The sequence below is a fragment of the Grus americana genome, chromosome Z (assembly GCF_028858705.1).
Source record: "Grus americana isolate bGruAme1 chromosome Z, bGruAme1.mat, whole genome shotgun sequence".
Lineage (NCBI taxonomy): Eukaryota > Metazoa > Chordata > Aves > Gruiformes > Gruidae > Grus > Grus americana.
In genome coordinates, this window is record NC_072891.1 from 59,344,301 (window position 1) to 59,365,821 (window position 21,521).

At 39.7% G+C, this 21,521-nt stretch overlaps 1 protein-coding gene across 2 annotated transcripts; it reads left to right on the forward strand.

Moving 5' to 3' along the window:
- Positions 1-2,109: 2,109 nt before the first annotated feature.
- On the forward strand, positions 2,110-20,887 carry FAM174A (family with sequence similarity 174 member A). 2 transcript variants are annotated; one of them, XR_008574735.1, is made up of 4 exons: positions 2,110-3,699; positions 14,516-14,650; positions 14,757-14,869; positions 19,949-20,887. XR_008574735.1 is itself a non-coding variant. In XM_054810767.1 (3 exons), the coding sequence occupies exons 1-3, from the start codon at positions 3,410-3,412 to the stop codon at positions 19,968-19,970; spliced, it is 447 nt and encodes a 148-aa protein (XP_054666742.1). In that variant the 5' UTR covers positions 2,129-3,409; the 3' UTR covers positions 19,971-20,887. The 2 variants fall into 2 exon arrangements, 1 of the variants encoding a protein (XP_054666742.1); XM_054810767.1 differs by lacking the exon at positions 14,757-14,869 and having other exon boundaries at positions 2,129-3,699.
- Positions 20,888-21,521: the final 634 nt, after the last annotated feature.

Here is a 21,521-nt window from a genome sequence, read left to right on the forward strand (position 1 = left end):
AATGCACCACTTTTTTTAGAAAAGTTATGTAAGTGGTTTTTTTACAAAATGTATCTATAAACCCTTTGTATATTCTTCTGCAATCCTTTGCCGCAGTTCATAGTTTGCGTATCATCAGAGGAAGAGTCATTAAAAGAAAAGGGACAGATTAACCTCTGGGCTTTTTTTAATTGATTGCTGGAAAAGATTTCTGATCTATGCAAGGGTAAGTATAGATATATCTGGACAATGATGTCCTCAGCATAAATAATAGTGATTAGAATGTGGTTTGGAGGACTATAGAATTGGATAGTGCTATTCACGGTTTAAGAGCTTAATACAGCTTATGGGTCAGAGGACAGCTTGCACCAGGGTAGCCTCCTGTCACAGTAGAGAAGCACGGTCACTTCTGGTTTCTTCAATTTCTCATCATCTGAAGGTCATTCCACAAGGACACTGACAGACTGACAAGGTTGAGGGAAAAGGAAATAGATGTGTTCTGTACTGCACCTTTTGTCACTACAAGTATCAGGAAGCATACAAAGCCATTTTAGTTGAACTAGCAAAATGAGAAAAAAGAAAGACTATAAAGAGCTCCTAAGTGCCTTTCTTTGAATTACCATTTAATTTCCTGATAAAAAGGCCCCTTCCCAGATATCCTTGACACTCACATAATCTTGCACAGTAATTTCTCTGCTCTTTCCATTCATTTACAAGGCCTATTTAAAGGACCTTAAAAAATTGGCCAATTTTGTTTTTCTCAAAGATAAAAGTCAAGTAAGCTCCATTAATTTTAATGGACAATTTAGCAGTCTCAGGGTCTTTCACTGGCACTCAAGTTCTTTCACCTTTTGGGTGTAAGATAAAAATTCTTTATGTCTTTCACAAGTGAGAAAAGTTCTACAATTTGTACCTGGAATGGGAGGAATATAACACTAAGACGCCTCTTTCAAACGCTGCCATATACCAGGATGGTCACAGAATGTCACCATTTGTTTTTAATTCTCTTTCCTGTCTTTGGCTCCAAGCAATAATTTGGACAACAAATACTAACAGGCAGATACACTGAAAAAAACCTTAAATATGACTGTCAAATCAATTTCCACATGCAGGTTTGAACTTAAGTCACATTTCATTGAAGAATTATCTTACAGCTCTCTCAAAGCAAATTTTTTCATAGAAACTTGAAGTCCATTTATACCTGACTTGAACACTAAACGAATTAATGCATTTCAATGATTTAAAAAAGATATCTTCAAAGATGTCAGTAATTGTTTATATTTCAAAATAAAGAGCACAATTTGCTGTACTTTTGTGTTCTGTTCTGAAAATTCAAAGACTATCTTACCTTGCTGAAATAAGAGCACTAGCTTCTCATTTTGGAAAAAAAAAAATCAAAAAACAACTCTCCCATGCCATACAGCACTAGAACCCTCGGTTTTAAAGAGGGTGGTTTTGCAAATACGGACACTGAAAAAATGAGAATATTAAGTCATGCCATAGTCTTCACGGACCATGACAATCCCCTTTTTTTTCCCCTCACACTTTGCATCTGACATACAGTTTGCCATGCAATATGCCACCACATTCCCCAGAGTGAGTATCCCAGCACTGTTACATCTTACACAGTCCATGAATCATTGACATTTCCTTAGAACAGTTTAACATCAGTGACTGATGTTCTAAAATGTATTCCTTCTTGACTTTTGAATGTAACACTTTCCTCAGTCATAAGCCACTGTGCTGGAAGGCAGTTGCTTGGCCTTGTCAGGAATAAATACACCTCAAGAGAATTCATGGGCAAGAAGAAGTCTGATAGATATTGGGGGTGGGGAAACCTGAACCGGTCAAGCTCTATCAAAGTTATAAACCACAGAAAAAGCTATCAAGAAAGTTTACTCACATGGTCCCCTCAACAAAAAACTGTTGTTCAAAGCATCTGAAATGGTATTCTCATAAAAAGGACTGTGATTTTTCAAGGGGAAGGCATACAGATTGTAGTTAAATGGCACACACGCTATTTAAATGTTTCACCCTTTCCATGTTCTGTCTCATTGTGTGACACAAGACCTTGAACTTGTTTTCTCAGTTAACAAACGGCTAAATTTGTTAATAGTTTATTAACTAATCACTGTTGAAATTATCTATATGTGATTTTACATGACCCGATGTGATTGATAAACTGAAAAGTTTAAGGCCTCTGGGATATCAAAACAAGTCTGCTTATACAGAAAATCAGGTTGTTACCCATGTTACTTCAAATGCAAAAATATTACTGTACAAGGCTTCTTTGGTACTCTGGCATTTTATCCATTTCCTTCTACACTGTGACAAATGAAAAGACTTCACTGCCAATGTGGATTTCCTCTTCTTCTATATGCACATCTGACCCCTGAAAGCCTTTCTGTAGTTTACTGTTCACAAAAAAGGAGCCAAAGAAATTAATCTAATAATGCACTCTAATGACTAAAGCATTATCCTACCGGATCAGCATTTACTTAAGGAACACATGTGACACAAGCATAATAAACATCACAGCAGATTCACTCTGTACAAAGTGTTAACATAAGTCAGGGTCCTGTCCTCCAGGTTCATGAATGTCCACTAGCTTCATACTACATCGACTGCTCCACACCACCTTTGGTTGTGGTCCACTGTAACACAACCACTTTCCTGATCTTTCCACTATTTGACCTCAACTGAAGCAAAAACTGTAGTCTAAGTCTTCAGGCCGTTATTTTCCTGTTATTTGCATATCTTTTCTTAACCATTTCACATAAAGGCTTCATACAGGAAAAGCCAAGCAGATCACGAATGTGGTACCTCATCACCAGATCCTTATCATCTGGCCATTACGACTGAGAAAATAAACGCCCTTTACGAGTCTGACCTCCAAAAGTGACCTCGAAGTATTGAAAGCCAGAACGCTGCCCGACAGGCCGAAGGGAGAGCAGGCAGCTGTGAGTGCCGCCGTCGGCGGCCACGCCTCTGCGCGCACACTACCCACCCAGCCCCCGTCACGCAGACACCCGCGGGCCCGGCAGCTAACGGGCCCGGCCAACGCACAGCAGCTCACGCGGTCCCGGTAAGGGCTCAGCGGGGGCGGCGGGAGGAGAGAGAGCCGCTTGAGCAGAAAGCAGCACGTTGCAGTGCCGGGGCGACGGGATCCCCAACGGACGCCGAGAACCCGCGACCGCAGCGGCTTACCTAGCTCCGGCTGCCACCGGGCCCCGCCCACCTGCGCACCATCTGTCGCCACGTGATTGCAGCCGGGAGTGGGGCGGGCTGCCCGGCGGCGCTTCCATGGCAGCGCCGAGCGCCGGGCGCTTCCGCTTCCGGCGGCCAGACGGCAACAGAGCCCGGCCGTGGTTAGGCCGCACCGGGCGGCAGGGGTAATTGGGGCCCACACTGGGCAGGAGGAGAGGGTGGCATGTGGCCGCCGCCGCCGCTGCTGATGACCTGGCTTCTGGCGGGGATGCTACTGGCTGGCTGTTGCGGGGATGCTGCAGTGGCGGCCCTTCCCCCCGGGAGTGCCGCCACCGCCTCCCTGCGCCCTACGGAGGTGGCCGGCGGGGGCGCTACGCTAAGCAGCAGCAGCAGCCGCCTGGCCGAAGTGTCGGCGCCGCCCGAGCAGGGCCAGCCCATGACCCAGCGCGCCCTATCCGTGCTGGTGCTGGCCAGTGCCGCCCTCATCGTCTACTTCGTGATCCGGACCGTGCGGTGAGGGTGGGGGCTGCGCCGGCCGGAGCGCTGCCGCAGGGAGCGGGCGGGCGAGCGGGGGAGGCGCTGCTGCCCCTTCCGGGCCGCCGTGGTGAGGCATCGGGCCGCCGAGGGCCCCTGCCAGCGCCGCGCCCGGCTGGTTGCGTTGGCTGTCAGGGTCGTGGCTGGGGGCCGGCGAGCAGGGCATGTCTCCGCTGCTTGCGGAGAGCGCCTCCGGCTGAGGCGTCTGGGAAACTCCTGGTGGCGCTTCGCCGCCGCGTATGGGTGGCAGGGTGCTCAGTCGGGCTCCGCTTACAGCAGTGATGCGACTCATCACTGTCACACCTTTTCTGGCTCCCTCCTGTTCTCTTCAAGTGGACTTGTAACTACTGACATCCTTCATTCCATCTGAATTTAATTTTGTGATTTTGTACATTCTGTGGGTTATTTTTGTCCTGTTTGCAAACTTCCGTCTCGCTGAGCTACCATATTTGTCCATCTCCCCTTCTTTGTCAGTAAACATCTTTCTTTTGTGCTGTCTTTTTTCAGTAAACTTATTTATTTTGCACTTTCTGAAGAAAAGCACCCTTAAAAACCTTGCACTAGCAGCCAGCCGCCTTGGCTATTGACTTCTCGGCAAGGCCCAAATGTGTGATTATGCATAACGCACATTCATTATGCATAAAGTTCTTTATGTGCTTTTCATTGTAGTTAGATATACTGATGGTTAGTGTGTCCAGTACCTTCACCTTTTATTCCAGAAATGTAGTTGAAGGATGGTGGTCTGTGCGTGGCACTTACTGAGACATGCAGTCCAAGTAAACTAGGGTATCCCAATCGCTCCATAGCTCTTACGGATCACTCTGGAGCAGCCTTCAATCTTAGTTTCATTAGAACACATACCTTGACAATAGCATATATTAAAGGAAATGGCATAATCTTTTAAGCAAGTGAAAATGGACAAGAGCACATTTCAGTGTTCTGGTTCCTCCTAACAGGAACCTGTTGAATTTGGCATTCTGAGTAGTACTATGGAAAGGCCAAATAAATAAATAAATAACAGCCTTTCATTGCAGGAGCTGAAGAAGAAAATTCTCCTCCACTGCCATTGTTTTCTGTGGTAATTATTTGCTGTTCTGTTTTTGGCAATAGGAAGGTTGCTGTTCTGCATTTGAAACTGGAGTGCTGTCTTCTAGGTGCTAGGAAGGTTAAACCTCATTCTGTAATTCTGCTGCATCTTTCTGTTGATCTTGCTTCTGAAACTTGGAATAGAGGAAGCATCTGCTTTTGAATCTGAACTTGTGGCTGAAATATTTTTGGCAGTGATTGTATAAGACATTTAAGGTTTAGGTACAAACCTCCCAGTTTCCTTTTGAAAGATTTTTCTCAGGAAAAATTTTTGTCAGATATAAAAGCTTCAGGGCTTTTTACAATCTTTCAACTAGGTCACTCACCTAGTGGACGAAGGGAGGCAGTGGATGTAGTTTTTGTGGATTTTAGCAAGGCTCTTGATACTGTCCCTCACAGCATCCTTCTGGACAAGTTGTCCACCTGTGGCATGAGCACATTCACGGTGTGTTGGGTGCAGAACTGGCTGAAGGGCAGAGCTCAAAAGGCTGTAGTGAATGAGCCTATATCTGGCTGGCGACAGGCCGCCAGCGGTGTTCCCGAGGCTTCAGTTCTAGGGCCGGTCCTGTTCAATATATTTATCATTGATCTGGATGCAGGAGTTGAATGCACCATTAGTAGCTTTGCTGATGATACCAAACTAGGAGGTGCTGTTGACTTTCTTGAGGGACAAGAAGCCTTGCAGAGGGATCTAGATAGATTGGGAGCACTGGGCAATCATCAGTGGCATGAAATTTCACAAGAACAAATGCCAGACTCTGCACTTGGCACAGAGTAACGCTGGACACAAGTATAAATTGAGCGACAAGTAGCTGGAGAGCAGCCCTGCAGAAAGGGATCTGGAGGTGCTGGTTGATAGCAGGCTTGATATGAGTCAGCATGAGTGTGCCCTGGCAGCCAAGAGGGCAAACTGCATCCTGGGGTGCATCAAACACAGTGTAACCAATGGGTCCTAAGAGTTGATTATCCCACTGTATTTAGTGTTGGTGCAGCCTCACCTTGAGTGTTATGTGCAGTTCTGGGCCCCACAATGTAAGAAGGATGTTCAGGTCCTTCAGTGTGTCCAGAGGAGGGCAACAAAGCTGGTGGAAGAGCTGGAAGGCATGTCTTGTGAGGAATGACTAAGGACTCTGGATTTGTCTAGTTTAGAGAAGAGGAGGCTGAGTTGAGTGGCGACCTCATTGCTCTCTACAGCTTCCTGAGAAGGGGAAGTGGAGAGGGAGGTGCTGATCTCTTCTCCCTGGTATCCAGTGATAGGACGCCTGGGAATGGTTCAAAGCTGCATCAGGAGAGGTTTAAACTGGACATTAGGAAGCATTTATTTACTGAGAGGGTGGTCAAACACTGAAACAGGTTTCCTAGGTAGGTGGTCGATGCCCCAAACCTGTCAGTGTTTAAAAGGCATTTGGACAATGCTCTTAGTAACATGCTTTAACTTTTGGTCAGCCCTGAATTGGTCAGGCAGTTGGACTAAATGATCATTATAGGTCCCTTCCAACTTACATTATTCTATTCTGTTCTAACTTAATATATACACATGCTTCAACTTTATTTATTCAGAGGAAAGATCTGTAATTTTAAAATTAAAAATAATGTTTTTCAAGTTCTAGTAAAGACTTTACCTGGAAAATCTAGCTACTTTCTGTTGATACCTTTAGCCAAATCTTTGCCTGATTTAGGAAGGTAGCAATCTCTTACCAGTTTTATACATTCTGATAAAGGTACGACTTTTTTGTTTTCAGAGCCATGTGACTTTCTTTGAAGATGTTGCCCTGAAAATAACATTTTCAAGAAAATTTTGTGCAAGCTGATATAACTTTGCTGATGTGGCCAACACTTAACTTCTCTCCATGTAGGAGATGAATATTAGTTGGAAATGGTTATGTAAACTATAGCAATCTCTCATCAACCTACTCAACAGATACTGCTGATTATATGATTTCTCTGTCAGAAAAAACCCCCGATGTTAATTTCATTTCTAGCTTTGTATGGGGACGTGTTGTTTGAACTCACTGATTATAAAGGTTGGGTTTGCCTGCGCCTGTCCTTCCCTGGTACACTGAGAAGCTTAGTTTGGGAGATATTGCTGGTAGTTGTGACAACGGAAATGGACAATCACAGAGTAACAGAGGCTGGCAGGAAGCTCTGGAGATTGTCCATTCCAATTTCCTGCTCACAGCAGGGTCATCTACAGCAGGTTTCTCAGCTCTTGTTCAGCTGAGTTTTGAATATCTCTAATGATGCAGATTCTACAACTTCTCTGAGCATCACGTTCTTGTGTTTTACCACTCTCACAGTATCAAAGTATTATTTTCTGTTGATGTTGTTACTGTTGTTTTTTGTTTTCTCCAATCACGTTGGTGAAAAAAGGTTTTATTTTAGTGAAGCCTTAGTCTTTTCTAGAGTCCCTTGGACTGGACATCTTGTTTGCACAGGCTTGTTTTGCTGCAATAGCTAATTCTGACAATTACAATAGATGTTTTTGGCTTTTATGGATTTTTATTGTGATATATATCAAACTTCTTTTGTAACAGAAGATTTGCAAAGAATAAAGTACGTAGTACCAAGATCATACAGCAGATTCATCAGAGTTAGCAATAAGAAAACTGAGACACAGCAATGCCTTGCTCAGTCTACCAGTACAGTTTTACTGCCTTTTTTTCCTTCTTAGTTTTGATAATTACATAAAATACCTCATGTGTGTGATTGCTCTTCATGATGCCTAGAAAGTCTAAGGTTACAATTTGTACATCCTTTTGTTTTTTCTCCTGATTACTCTGTCTGGAGGATTTTGGGTTTTTAACTTAAAGCCTATTGTAGACAAAAGTCTTATTCCATGTTTATGTAGGAATAAGTGCGTGCCCTTAGATCTTCAGTCTTTCTGAGGTGATGAGGCAAAATGGCTTTTTCTCTTTTTAGAGAAAAGTGTGCTACATAATTTGGCATGCTAAGTAAGACATCCAAAATATGTTTCAGTATGAAATGTGTATCATGATTTTAATTTAAAACAAATTTTTAGGAAGTTATTTATAATGAAGGATAGTTACTGAATGTCTTTCGTGGGTGTGAAATTTATAGCTCATGCATGCCTTTTGCAGAAGAAAGGCTCAGTGATCTTCAAGTAATAACTTCATGAAAATATCTTTTGTAATGGACATAGCTCATAGTTCAGGGAAAATGAATTTAGTTAAAAATACACATTAATGGACAATGTGAATTAACTATACCATATTTTGTAGAACAAGGTGTGAGAAAACTTTAGGATGGAACTTTCCCAGCACTGGGTCAATCCTGAGACAGGTAAAACTTACTTCTGTGACACAGGCTATTACTGAACACTTCCATGATATTTTTGCTGAGCTGTGAGTGTTTCCCATAACTTATCCACCTATTTGAAAGTAGTCTGTCATTGGAACTACTGAGCAAGAAAATCTGAGTTTCACTTTTGAGAAGGCATATGCTGGCCCATAAGACTTGTCTGTAGGTTGATCTGATGGGAGAGGTGCAATTTCCTTGGCACATACTTATCAGAATACTTTAAAATACTGTGAAGCTGAAAGATGATAAGTTGAGGAGGTTGGTTTATGGTAGAGTTTACCTAAAAAGACAGGGTGATTAGCAATTGCTACTTTATTGAACTGATTTTGTTTAAATTGTTTGTGGCTTGCAGCAAGGGTAGTACCTTACACCTGGACAAATTAGGATAATCATAGAAATCCTAGAATGGTTTTGGTTGGAAAAGATCTTTAAGACCATCAAGCCCAACTGTTATCCCAGCACTACCAAGTCCAACCACTAAACCATGTCCCTAAGCACCATATCTATGTGTCTTTTAAACACCTCCAGGGATGGTGACTCAACCACTTCCCTGAGCAGCCTGTTCCAATGATTGACAACCCTTTTGGTGAAGAAATTTTTCCCAATATCCAATCTAAACCTCTCCAGGCACAACTTGAGGCCCTTTCCTCTTGCCTTATCACTGGTTACTTGGAAGAAGAGACCAACACCCACCTTGCTACAACCTCCTTTCAGGTAGTTGTAGAGACCAATAAGGTCTCCCCTCAGCCTCCTCTTCTCCAGACTACAGAATCCCAGTTTCCTCAGCTGCTTCTCAGAAGACTTGTTTTCTAGACCGTTCACCAGCTTTGTTGCCCTTCTTTGGACATGCTCCAGCACCTCAATGTCTGTCTTGTAGTGAGGGGCCCAAAACTGAACACAGGACTCAAGGTGCGGCCTCACCAGTGCTGAGTACAGGGGGATGATCACTGCCCTAGTCCTGTTGGCCACACTGTTTCTCATACAAGCCAGGATGCTGTTGGCCTTCTTGGCAACCTGGGCACACTGCTCGCTCATACTCAGCCAGCTATCAACCAATACCCCCGGGTCCTTTTCCGCCAGGCAGCTTTCCAGCCACTCTTCCTCAAGCTTGTAGCACTGCAGGGGGTTATTTTGACCCCAGTGCAGGACCTGGCACTTGGCCTTGTTAACCTCAGCCCATCAATCCATCCTGTCCAGATCCCTCTGCAGAACCTTCCTACCCTCAAGCAGATCAACACTTCCGCCCAACTTGGTGTTGTCTGCAGACTTACTGAGGGTGCACTCAATCCCCTCATTGATAAAGATATTAAACAGAACTGGCCCCAGTACTGAGCCCTGGGGAACACCACTTGTGACAGTGTAATATAGCTTGTTTATTCTCCTCCTATAGGTGGAAATGACTACAAGAAAATGTCATTTTGTTGTAACATTTCTTTTGAGCATTTAGAGACATTTATATGTTAAGCTTGCGGTTTGCAATAAGTATGCCATTTATGACGTGTGTAATCTTGATAGAAATTCTATATATGTAGCCATATTGTAGCCAGTGGTGTGCCCTGGGGTCAGTACTGGGTCTGATCTTATTCAACATATTCATCAATGACCTGGACGAGGGGACAGAGAGTACCCTCAGCAAGTTTGCTAATAATGCAAAACTGGGAGGAGTGGCTGATACACCTGAAGGCTGCACTGCCCTTCAGTGAGACCTGGAAAGGCTAGAGAGTTGGACGGAGAGGACCCAAATGAAATTCAGCAAGGGCAAGTGTAGGGTCCTGCACCTAGAGAGGAACAACCCCAAGCACCAGTACAGGTTAGGGGTTGACCTGCTGGGAAGCAGCTCTGCAGAGAAGGACCAGGGAGTCCTGGTGGACAAGTTAAGCATGAGCCAGCAATGTGCCCTCATGGCCAAGAAGGCCAATGGTGTCCTGGGGTGCATTAAGAAGAGCGTGGCCAGCAGGTCAAGGGAGGTTATTCTCCCCCTCTGCTCTGCCCTGGTGAGGCCACATCTGGAGTACTGTGTCCAGTTCTGGGCTGCCCAGTTCAAGAAAGACATGGAACTACTGGAGAGAGTCCAGCGGAGGGCTACAAGGATGATCAGGGACTGGAGCATCTCTCTTATGAGGAAAGGCTGAGAGAGCTGGGCCTGGAGAAGACTGAGAGGGGATCTTATCAATGCTTATAAATATCTAAAGGGTGGATGTCTGGAGGAAGGGGCCAGACTCTTTTCAATGGTGCCCAGTGACAGGACAAGAGGCAATGGGCACAAACTGGAACACAGGACGTTCCCTCTGAATATGAGGAAAAACTTTTTCACTTTGCGTATGACAAAGCACTGGAACAGGCTGCCCAGAGAGGTTGTGGAGTCTCCTTCTCTGGAGATTTTCAAAACCTTCCTGGACACGCTGCTGTGCAACGTGCTCTAGGTGATCCTGCTGTAGCAGGGGGGTTGGTCTAGATGATCTCTAGAGGTCCCTTCCAACCCCTACCAATCTGTGATTCTGTGATACATATTGTGAGTCCTGGTCAATGTTTTATTGATCTAAGTAATTCTGTTAGACCAGTGCTGCTGTATTTGTCAGTCGTCTTTTAAGAAAAGATATTGCTGATTATGCTCCTAGAGTGGGACTTACAACACTAATACAGTATGCATTTATCCCAGCCTTTTAAATTTAATTTAAGTTTCTTGAATTTGCATGAAGTAGAGCCATGGCAGTAGAATGAGGAAGTCTTGAAATTTTTGGAAAGCCTTTACAGATTTGATGAATAGAACTAGCTTCTGTGCGTGATTATTAGCATTGAAAAGCCATCTCACTTGAGAAGAAAACCAAAAATCTATTTTCTTTTTGTTTGGCTAGGTTTTTCTCTAATGCATGCAGTGTTTTTTTTCTCTCTGGTACAGTCTAAGGACAAAGTAAGTTGTTTCAGGCTATGTTTACATCTCCTTTGTTCAGGATTTCCCTAAAAGAAGGTGAACGTTATTTGGGGGCTGTTTAAGTTACATCAGCTTATAAGAAGCCATTATCCTGCAAATCTTACAATGCTATGTTCTACACAAAAAATACATGGGAAGGTCCTTGGAAAAAAATATTTTACACAATTATTATGCTAAATTAATTTTCTGCATGGAATTAAGGACAGGTATTGCTGTGACCTGTGTGTATCAGATTCAGGTAAGAATTGAGTTTGAACTGTCTTATTGCTTGAAAGAAGTTTGCCTTTTCTAAGTGAAGTAGTATTTGACGCTGAAAATACTACAGTTTCTCAAGTTATATCCTATCAATGTGTTGATACACAAAACTAAATCGAGTGGTAAAGACTTTGTGTAAAAATGAAAATTCTTTCATGTACACGTACCTTGCCATCTTGCTTTTTGCTTTTTAATGATTCTTTTGCCACTGTTTGGTGCAGACATGTTCAGAAGAGGTTCGTATTTGATACACCGGGTGAGCATTCAAAAAACATACAGATATGTAATTCAGAATACCTTTTTGTACAAGGAAGTTCTGGGATCTAAGCCAGCACTTAACTGCCTGAGATGACTTGAGATTTTGAGATTTCTGTCAGCAATCAGTTTTGGAATTGTATCCCCCAAAAGGAGGTCGCATGTTACGCAGTTACTGTTTTTTACTCTGTGGGTTTTTTTAATTCTTCCCACCCTCCCAGGTCCCTTGCAGTTTTGTTTCTTTAGTCACTTGATATTCTTTAAATTTGACCTGTTGTTTTGTTTCAATTGTCATTTCTTAACAGACTTTCTGCATTTTTTTTTTGATTTTTTTTTATGCGAGCATTCTTAGTTTTCTCTTATTTAGATCTCCTCTTTGTTTAACGGTCTGTTATCTATGCCATCTCTGATGTTAGTCAGATAATATCCATTCATATTTGCTTGTGGATTCCTCTGCTGCTGTTAGCTGTATTTGAGGGAGGATTGGGACTGAGCATGCAGAAATATAACATTAACTTTTTGGTGTAGTTTTATATAAATTTTCTTACCTTTATCTTATCCAAGGTATCCGTAGTAACTACGAAGATAAAAATTATCTCTGTTAAGTTCATGAGAGGCATAGAGAGCACTACTGACTTTAATGAAATTAGGATTTTGTCCTGGGTTTTCTTCCTAACAGTCACAGGGTAAAAGGTTTTAAGTTAGCTTTGGTTAACACTCGTGACACTGCTCTAGTGTCATAGTGGCGACCATCCATATATGTTGCGTAAGCATCTCCAGTATCCTTTTCACTTTAGTCTTTTGACTAAAATGTATATAGAGAAAGTTTTTGTGTCACAAGTAATTCTTTTGTCCCTTTTTCAGCAGCATTTGTTTGAATCTAGAAATTTGTGCCAACTTTGTGATAAGGTTGTTTTGCATTATCTGCAATCTGAACATGTGCTGTGACTGTCTTCTTAGGCTATTCTCGACTCACAGTAGCAACTCACTTTCTACCCCATTAAGTAAAAAAAGGGTACAGTGAGACTGACAGAAATATTGACTATATAGCATGAAGTGCCTCTCCTTCATTTCCTATTTTATTTGTGGTCAAAATAATTTCTAGTCTGTTAGAATATCCAGGAGTGCCTGTCCTAGTGCCAATTGCTTAGGTTCCACTTTAGTAAAAGCAAAACAACAGACACGGTGTTATGAAGCAAACATATTTTTCATCATGCTTTCATCTTAAAGATTTAGAATTTTCTTCTACTTTGAAGTACACAACTTCTTTCTATGTTGAGGACTAACAGCCAGATGAAATGAAGGAAGAAAATGGAAGGAACTGAAAGGTGAAATTTGTGTCATTCTCATTAGCCTTAGCTTTAAATGATGAAGTTAGGTGCTTGAAGTTGTGCTGAAGCACTTAAGTACCTGGCACAACAGTTGCTGCTGTTTCAAATCATAGTTGAGGGTGGAGGAAGTGATCATGCTGACTATTTCTTTTTATATCAAAAGTTGGAACACTTTGAAGAAAGGTATGTATTTTATATCCTTCCCATCTTAACAAGATTACATTTGCTTCTCAGTTCCACAAGGAGGTCTAATTCACTGGATATAGTCTAAACCAAGACTGGCTGCTGCTGTGTGTTCTTTCAAAGTTGCCCTGGTCTGAAAAGGTGAATGCTTTTCCAAGTTGCATGTTAAAAAAACCCCATTCTTTAAGCACACCAAATTTCAGGACAGAATCTGAAGCTGAAAGTGGTGCCTCTGCAGGACAGAGAGGTGATAATGCGCAGTATAGTAATAGTCTAATATATTATATATAGATTATAGTATAGTAGCATAATATGTTATGCATAAATAATCTTTTTTTAATTATTAGCTCTGAAATATCCAGTATTGAAGTTCCTGAATGTTGTAAACACCTTTCCTAAGCACCTAGCTTGGGTTTGTAAATTCTGGAGTTTCTAAAAGGAAGGGCTACTATCACTTTGAGTTTAGCATTTTAAATGCCTAGAAAGCAGATACTTTTTTTTTTTTTGAAGTCCAATCGCTTTCACGTAGCTGCTGTTTGCTAGTATTCATAGCTGAAGGTGACTCTGTCAGCATTTTGTAAACCGATGCCTTTGCATGATGTTTGCTGAGTGGCTAGTGTTCTGAGTTCTTGATCCTCAGAGACTTGAGCAAGGCACATTCGATGTGTATAGGAGTAGTCCTGCAAAGTGAAATAGAACATTTCAGCGTGCATGGGGCTTATGTGGGACCCAGGCCCACGCAGAGAAGGCACGGCAAGTGAGAAAAGCAGATGGAGACAGTCTGTTCATCTGTGATAAGCACTGTGCCTTAATCCTGAAATGTGAATCACTGCCTCTTCCTTCCGTGTTCTGTGAAGAATATGAGACATTGACTAGACAAGTTCTTTCTTATTCCAAAGTGTAATTATAAACAATGTTTTTAACTTCATAGCTCTAAAAGATTAAACAAATGATAATAAAAAGTTTCAATGTCACCCATGACTTGTGTTACCTCTCTGGTATACTTTCGTTCTGTTTCTCTCTGATTTGATCTGTTGCTCTATAGAGATGCATAAAACACATAGATGATATACAGCAAGACAATTCTTTTCTCATTGTAGGATCTGCTAGAAGTATGCTTTTGCATGTATTTTTACCTGGCTCTTGCATTTAGCTGCCAGGTGCCTGTATAGACTTTTTGTATTCATTAGGGTAATTCCGTATAAAACTACAGGTGACATTCTTGTTGGCCGTAATCGTTACATGTAAACTCTTGACCATTAGAATTGTCTGACCTCTGAATTTTGTAGAGCTAAGTGTGCACATTTTACATATACTAAGTTTTTTTAAAATTTGTGATAAGTATCAATATAGCTGCATTTTAAGGGATAGTTTTCTGTGAAATAGAAAGTAGAGAAGACTTTATAGAACTGAAATGTTTTACAATACATTTCAGGCTCAGAAGGCGGAACAGAAAAACCCGAAGATACGGAGTTTTGGATACAAACATAGAAAACATGGAGCTAACCCCATTAGAGCAAGATGATGAAGATGACGATACAACATTATTTGATGCCAGTCATCCTCGAAGGTTTGTATATAGAAACTGAACGTACTTCTAGCAATAGAAATGAAGGAGTATGGATGGTAAGCAGTTTCACTGAGAAAGCTGACTACTGTGTTTCATATGCATGTAGTTGGAGAAGGGATGTCAAGATCACTTGAATTTTAAATGGGCGAGAATTTAGTGGGCAAGAAGATAAACACCATTTGTCTTCAGCATGTGAGTTCCAGAGAAATGGAGAGGAAGGTAGGATATTTTTGTTACAAATACAGTGTCATTATTGAAGCTTATGTTAAAGTGGACAACTAGCTTTTACCTTTCTCTTCTTCTTCTTTATTCTTTTCTTTTTTTTCTTTTTTTTTAATTTATTTTGGTGGGTCCTCAATTTTTCCTGTGTATTCTCTCCTATGAGTTCTGCTTCCAGCAGCTTGATTCTGCTTTCCCGTTCCTAAAGTAGTGAGCAGTTAGTTGATGATAACCCTGCACTAAGTTTTAGGTTTGGTACTGCTGCATAGAAAGGTTCATATTCTTAAGTCACTCTCTGAAACTATGTAGATACAGGAAATTTTTGTTATATTTCCTTATTGTCGTTACACTTAAACATTATGATCAATTCAAACAAACCTGTGCAATTCAAATTTTAAAAAGTCTTCCTTATTGAGTAATGCCATCACACTGCCCGTGCAAAGACATAGAAAAAAAATTGTTAGAATCGTCATAGTGAGGACTACTGTCAAGTATCAGAAGAGATGAGACGATGAATTCTGCCGGTCACAGCTAGTATTTGGTTCAGTACTGTTTAATGTGAAACTGAATGAAAGTCTCAAGCAAAACAATTCAACAAATGCAATACATGATGTCTCAAAAGTTAGAAGTATTTGCGTAGGAAGTCAGATGTTCTGCTATTTATTAGGAAAAATTTTGGATGGAGTTCTGGAACTTGAAGTGAAAGGTTCAGTCTTTTTGAACTTTATTTCCTTAGGGGGAGTCTTTCAGATTATATTTTTTTCCCTAAGTCAAAGTCGCTCTTTCCTTTTTTCTTTCCCATACATCAGAAGAAACTAGTTGTAATATCTCTACTTACTGCTCCTCTGTATTAGTCATGTGGCACTTACGGGTACTCTATGTTACTAGTCTTGTTCCGGTATAAATTGTGACTATTGTGGAATAAGTAATTGTCACATTCTGTCCAGGAATTCCCTCGATGTCTTTCATAGGTCTTTTAAGGTGTCCTGTAACTCAGCATACATACTAGACTGTGAGGTATTTGATGACCAGTTAACATGATACTTCCTCATAAATGTTTATTTATGGGACTATCAAGTAACCTTTTTACTCATTAACAAACAGTATTATTCAATTAACAACAGTATTGTTATAGAGGTTACTTCATAGTCTTGTATGCTTATTTGGAGATCAAGTATGGTTGTATTTGTTGTTAAACTTCAAGGAGCTGATTATGTCTGAAGAGCAGTATTATCTAAAGGGACCATACTATTAATATGTTAAATAGGTATATGCACTTGTCTTCTAGTGCAGAGGAAGGTGTGTTAATAAGTGGTATTGAAATATATATGTCTTATGCATGTAGATAGGTGTTATGATTTTTTTGACTGCTTATAATAACTTTCAGTTTACCTATTTTGGAAATTTTGGGTGGATTATGTTAAGCTTTCCAGACACTGAAATGGCAGCATGCGTCTTTTAATCCTACTCTTTTACCTTAGTAAGTTGCTGTCTAAATTTACTTCACATTCTACAGATAAATCTAAAATTCCTAGCTTGACGCTTACAGTGTATTAAGATAAACAAGATTGTATTTTTAAAGTCTGAAGCTACAAAACCACCCCAAAGTGTCAAAGTGATTGTGTTTGTTTCTTTAAACTTCTTTGTGTACCTTAAAATAGAAGTAATGAAAACCCTGGAGTGAAAGTTCACTAAAATAATATCAGAGGTTTTCAGAGGGCAGATGTCTGATTTTTTTTTTTCCCCTGTATGTTTCTAAACACTTCAATTTGAGGGAGGAAAAAATGCAGTCAAGTATTTTATTGTAGAAGTATCTAATATGCAAAGTAATTTTAAATTGTTACATATCCATTTTGCTATCATAGTCTTACAGCTGCTTATGGAGTTAGCAAAGTATGTAAAGTAGATACTGTTGTTACCTGGTTTACATACTTCAGTTATTTAATTCTTGGGTATTTCATTCTTGCCTCTGACAGGATGTATAAAGATGAAACGAAAGTGAAAACAGTAACAAAAGAAATATGGTTTAGACTGAGGTCCTTATTTTTTACTTTTCTCTTTTTGTCGCACAAACACACTAGGGTGATGCTGAAATGTATATACGCTTGTTAACTGCCTATCAGTCTAAAGAGACAAACCTGGTAACTTCTAAATATAGCTGTATGAAGGATCTTATATATTTCTAACATGGTTATTCAATCAGGTAGAACATATTCTGTTCATTCCCCTTCAGAACTTAATGCTGGAAACTCTACTCAATAAGTGGTTGTCTTACCGATTACCCTACCTCTGGTCCCAATATGGATTTTGTCAAAGTATGTCCTAAATTAATGTTTCTGCCACTACACTTTCTATGGTTTGTGGTTGAAATTAATTCAGTTTATGGTGAACAAATTAACTTGCGTTAAAGCAAACTGTTTGTAATAGCAGGCTTTGAACTGCACTTGCCCTTAATTGTGATAATTTAAAAAAAAAATTCACATTAGGATCCTCGTCCTAATTTCCAAATACTCAGCTCAAATTGAAGTACTGCAGCAAATCATCCTTTAGTTTAGCTATACTAGGCAATTTGGAAATATCTGAAAATGGAGACTATTTTAAAAATAATCCTGTGTATGACATACCGTACAGACAGTTTGAAGACATTAGTAGTGTTTCTTTTAGCTGATGGCATAGCTATTGTAAGATAAATCAAGTATTTATTTTAATAGATACAGTTCCTCACACACTGTGGTATCTTGTTGATGAAGGAACTTCTGCTAAATAAGTAGTATTTGATTTTAAAAGCATCAGCTGGGAAAACAATACCCGATGTTTTGATCCAAGTCAAAAGAGCCCAGAAAAAGTGGAGAGAGAAGTGACATGTAATGTTTGGACATGTCATAGTCTGGAAAAAATACATAGAGTGATGCAACTTGTGGCGTAGGAATACCTTATTTCTGCCCTCTGGGGCTGCAGAGTGACCTAAAATGTGATGTTTGTTCACAGAAGAGATGATAATGTCAACCTCTCAGTCAAACTGCAAGAAAAGTGATTGTATTGGAGCAACTGAGTGATCTAACCAAAGTTAATTTCAACGTTTCTGTTAACTTACTGAGGAAAACTGACTAAACAGATCAGAAGTAATACCTTCAGAAGAGTGTAACTGTAGATAATAAAGGAAGATGTTACTGTTGTTTCAAGACAGCTCAGAAAGTTAGTGCTTAAATTATCAAAATCATTATTGATATTGGGACCTTGAGGAAACAAGGACTTCAATTATGTTTAGTCAATAATATGAATTATTCCATTTATGTATATTGAGAGCTTGCTGTGCTCTCCTTTATGGGGAGGAGCTCTCAAAATTTTAAGTTACCTCTTATCTTGAAACAGTGTGGTATAGGAAGAAAACAGTGCTGAACAATATGAATGCACTCTACAAATCTCTATAGAACAGCGTGATAAAATGTTGTCCAAACTTTACAAAGCAATGGCATTGCTGGGAGTGAAGTTTGAAAACTAATGTAGAGCACCTTAAAAAAAAAAAACCACCCAGAATTAAAATCCTTAATTGGAACGTACTTTTTTTGGTTAATTTCTTTCCCCTTCTTTCAACTAAGTCTTTTGCATCTGCATTGAAGCTTAGTAATCAGTCTTCACATTGCTGCTTAACCAAGAATGACCAAAGGGAGTACAAAATGCTTAAGTAATCAAAGAGTTGCTGAGGACAAATTGATGATAATGATACTCGGCTATTCTCAGGAGATGTCATTACACTTTGTCCTGACACTTGCAGTAATTCATAGGTATGACTGGTTTTGTTTTCTAAGGTAGGATAAATATGCTATCAGGCTTGGAACAACTAATGAGGGAACAAGGAAAGAGAGGCTTTTAAGCGTTTTTGAGTTTAGTCTTTTAAGTAAATTACAGTTGCAGTTTTGCTTAACTACAGTCAACAATCACCTTATTCAGTTCATAAGTTTCTTACCCTCATAACTCATAATGGAAAGCTCTAAAAATCTAAACACTGTTACAGGAAAATCTAATCTAGTTCTGTTGGGTTCATATACATTTATTATGGACAGCAAATTATATAAGTATTGTTTTATATAGAAAATAGTTGTGTGTCTTCCTTCTTTATGACCTGTTAATAGACTGTAGTAGTATCCACTCTCCTTTCATTTTTTTCTTTACTAAAACAATCGAGCTAATTTGAAAGTGATACTCTACAGTACACTTTGGATATGTTAGAAATGATATGTTAGAAATCCCTATTGGCTTTTTGGGGTTAGCTAGTAAATCTATTTGACTCTTTCCAAGGCTAGGCTTCTTTCATAAAATTAGTGTAGCAGTGTTGGTATACTGGTGTGCTGATATGATTATTACTTCGAGTGTTGCTGTTTTCTTTCAGAGCTATATGAAAAAAGTCCACAGTGTCATCTGTTGTAACATAGATGCGATTTAAGTGTACTCCTGCTGTCGTCATCACCCATGTAGCTAGTCTCAGTGCATCTTGAGTTTGGGGCATCTTACCTGAATGGGATGTTTTAGCTATTTCGTTCAATAGCATACTATTACATGTCAAAGTTTGAAATTCAAACTTTTGGTTTCTCACCATGCAACTTTGCCTACATGTCAGCTGAGGTATAGTATCCTAATATCACATCTTTTTTTTTTCAAAGGTATATCACACTCATAGTTTACAATCCTTATTAAATTGTTTTTACAAATACACTCCTTGCTGCACTGCAAGGCACAAGGAAGAACACTTCTATTTTTGTTACCATTCCTGTTACGGAATGCTACCAAGAGTAACCAAAGTTTGAACAGGAATTCAGGAACCTTGGAATTTTAAAAATATATCCAGCATGGTAAAACCCCAAGTTTTTTGGTGGTCTTTCTATTTGGGAGTGTTAAATGAATGGAGTTTTATGGCACTTTGCTTCACTATGGTAACTATAAGTTTTTAAAGGCAAATTTAATAATAAAATGTTACATCTCTATGGGTTTTTTCATAATGTTTGGTCTTCAAAAATATAGGCTATAGTTCCCCTTGAAACAGGGCATTTCAGATTAATGCATCTGTTTCTTCTGTTGTAGAGAAGTACGTGCCTTTCAGTGAAAGAACTTAATCTTAGAACCAGAGAAGGAGACTGCTTCATGGGAGGAATAAGAAGCAAGAGGGTATGCAAGTTGGGGGGACTAATGTAATTTGTATATATTTTGGCATCCTTAATTTGTTGCAATAAATACTGTACTAATTTGTTGTACCTTTTTCTATATAGAGGATTCTAAATGTAAAGCCTACAGAGAGAGTGCACGAAATTGAAAACCTATTTGGAAGGGAGGTTACTTTTAAAACAGGGTATTTTTTGCTTGTTACAAATCTTGTATGCCGTAAGTGTGGTATACACTTTTTCTACAGTAATCTGGAATGTTAACAAATTTTTTTTCTGATATTAACTGTAAGTAAACATAGCCTCTGTGGATTCTTCAGAATTGTTAGAACTTGATTTTAATTGAGGAGATGCTTTGTCCTTTACAAATAAAAAGCCAAACTACTGCCTTTTGTGTTGAGACTTTTTTAAAACTGAATTAACATGTTTTATGTAAACCTTAGTGAACAAATAAAAACTGTTTACAGTGTTCCTACTGTTTAGCATGATATTTCAACACTTTTTAGATTTTAAAGTTATTAATATGATCTTGTAAAACACAGTACTGTACCATCTTTTTGCTGTTAAAACTAACGATTGCAACTATTGAGTCTTTTTTTTTTTTTGTCTTCTTTTTTCTGAGGTCCATCTTTAGTTTGTGTGAACAGATGTTGCTCACCAACTTTAGGGTGCTGCTGGGAAATCTTTCCTGCTTCTTCCCGTCTTGCTGTTTGAACAAAATAGGAATACCTTATTTGTCTTTGAGGTTATTTCTGCAGTGATGGGGTGGGGAGGGGGTCTGCTGTAGACTTCTTTTAACCCTGTACCAACTGTTTTGCTCTACTGAAACCTACTTACTTTGCCGTAGTAACAACTCAGATGAGGTCCAAAGTAATGGATGCGAAATCAGCCTCCCAAGGTAATTTTCATTTACAGTTGCCCATGTGCTGCACACAGATGGGAAATATATTGTATTTACAATAAATGCAAGAATAAATGCAAGTCTTTATTTTGCTTCCTCTCCTCTTGTACCCAACTTTTTCTGCCCATATTTCAAGATAAAATTGAAATGAAAATACAGCACTGATTCTTGGAGCGGCTTAGTTGGGGAATCTAGAGACATAGTAAACAATAGCTGTGTCATAGGCTGCAAGTGAGAGAACATCAAATGATAGAAAGCAAAGCAAGTTGCTTCCCTATATAAAGGGGACCATCAGTGTTTGCAGTCTTTCTTTAGATTTTAATTTTTCTAGCAGGGGCATATGTTAGGCCTAGCAGTAGAGACTGTCTTCCTGACATCCTGGAATTAGTTGGTTTAATTCTGTAGAATTATGCTAGGCTTTGAGCTGAATACATACTGAGGAGCTGTTATGCTTGCTAAGCATAGATACTTGAGCTGTTTAAATATGTTAGAAACACTGGAAATGCAGACACTCAAGTTTGTAAGCTCTTGCATTTCCTGCAAGTAAATCTTGAGATTTTCCTGGAGAAAAAAACAAAAATAGAACACATTATTT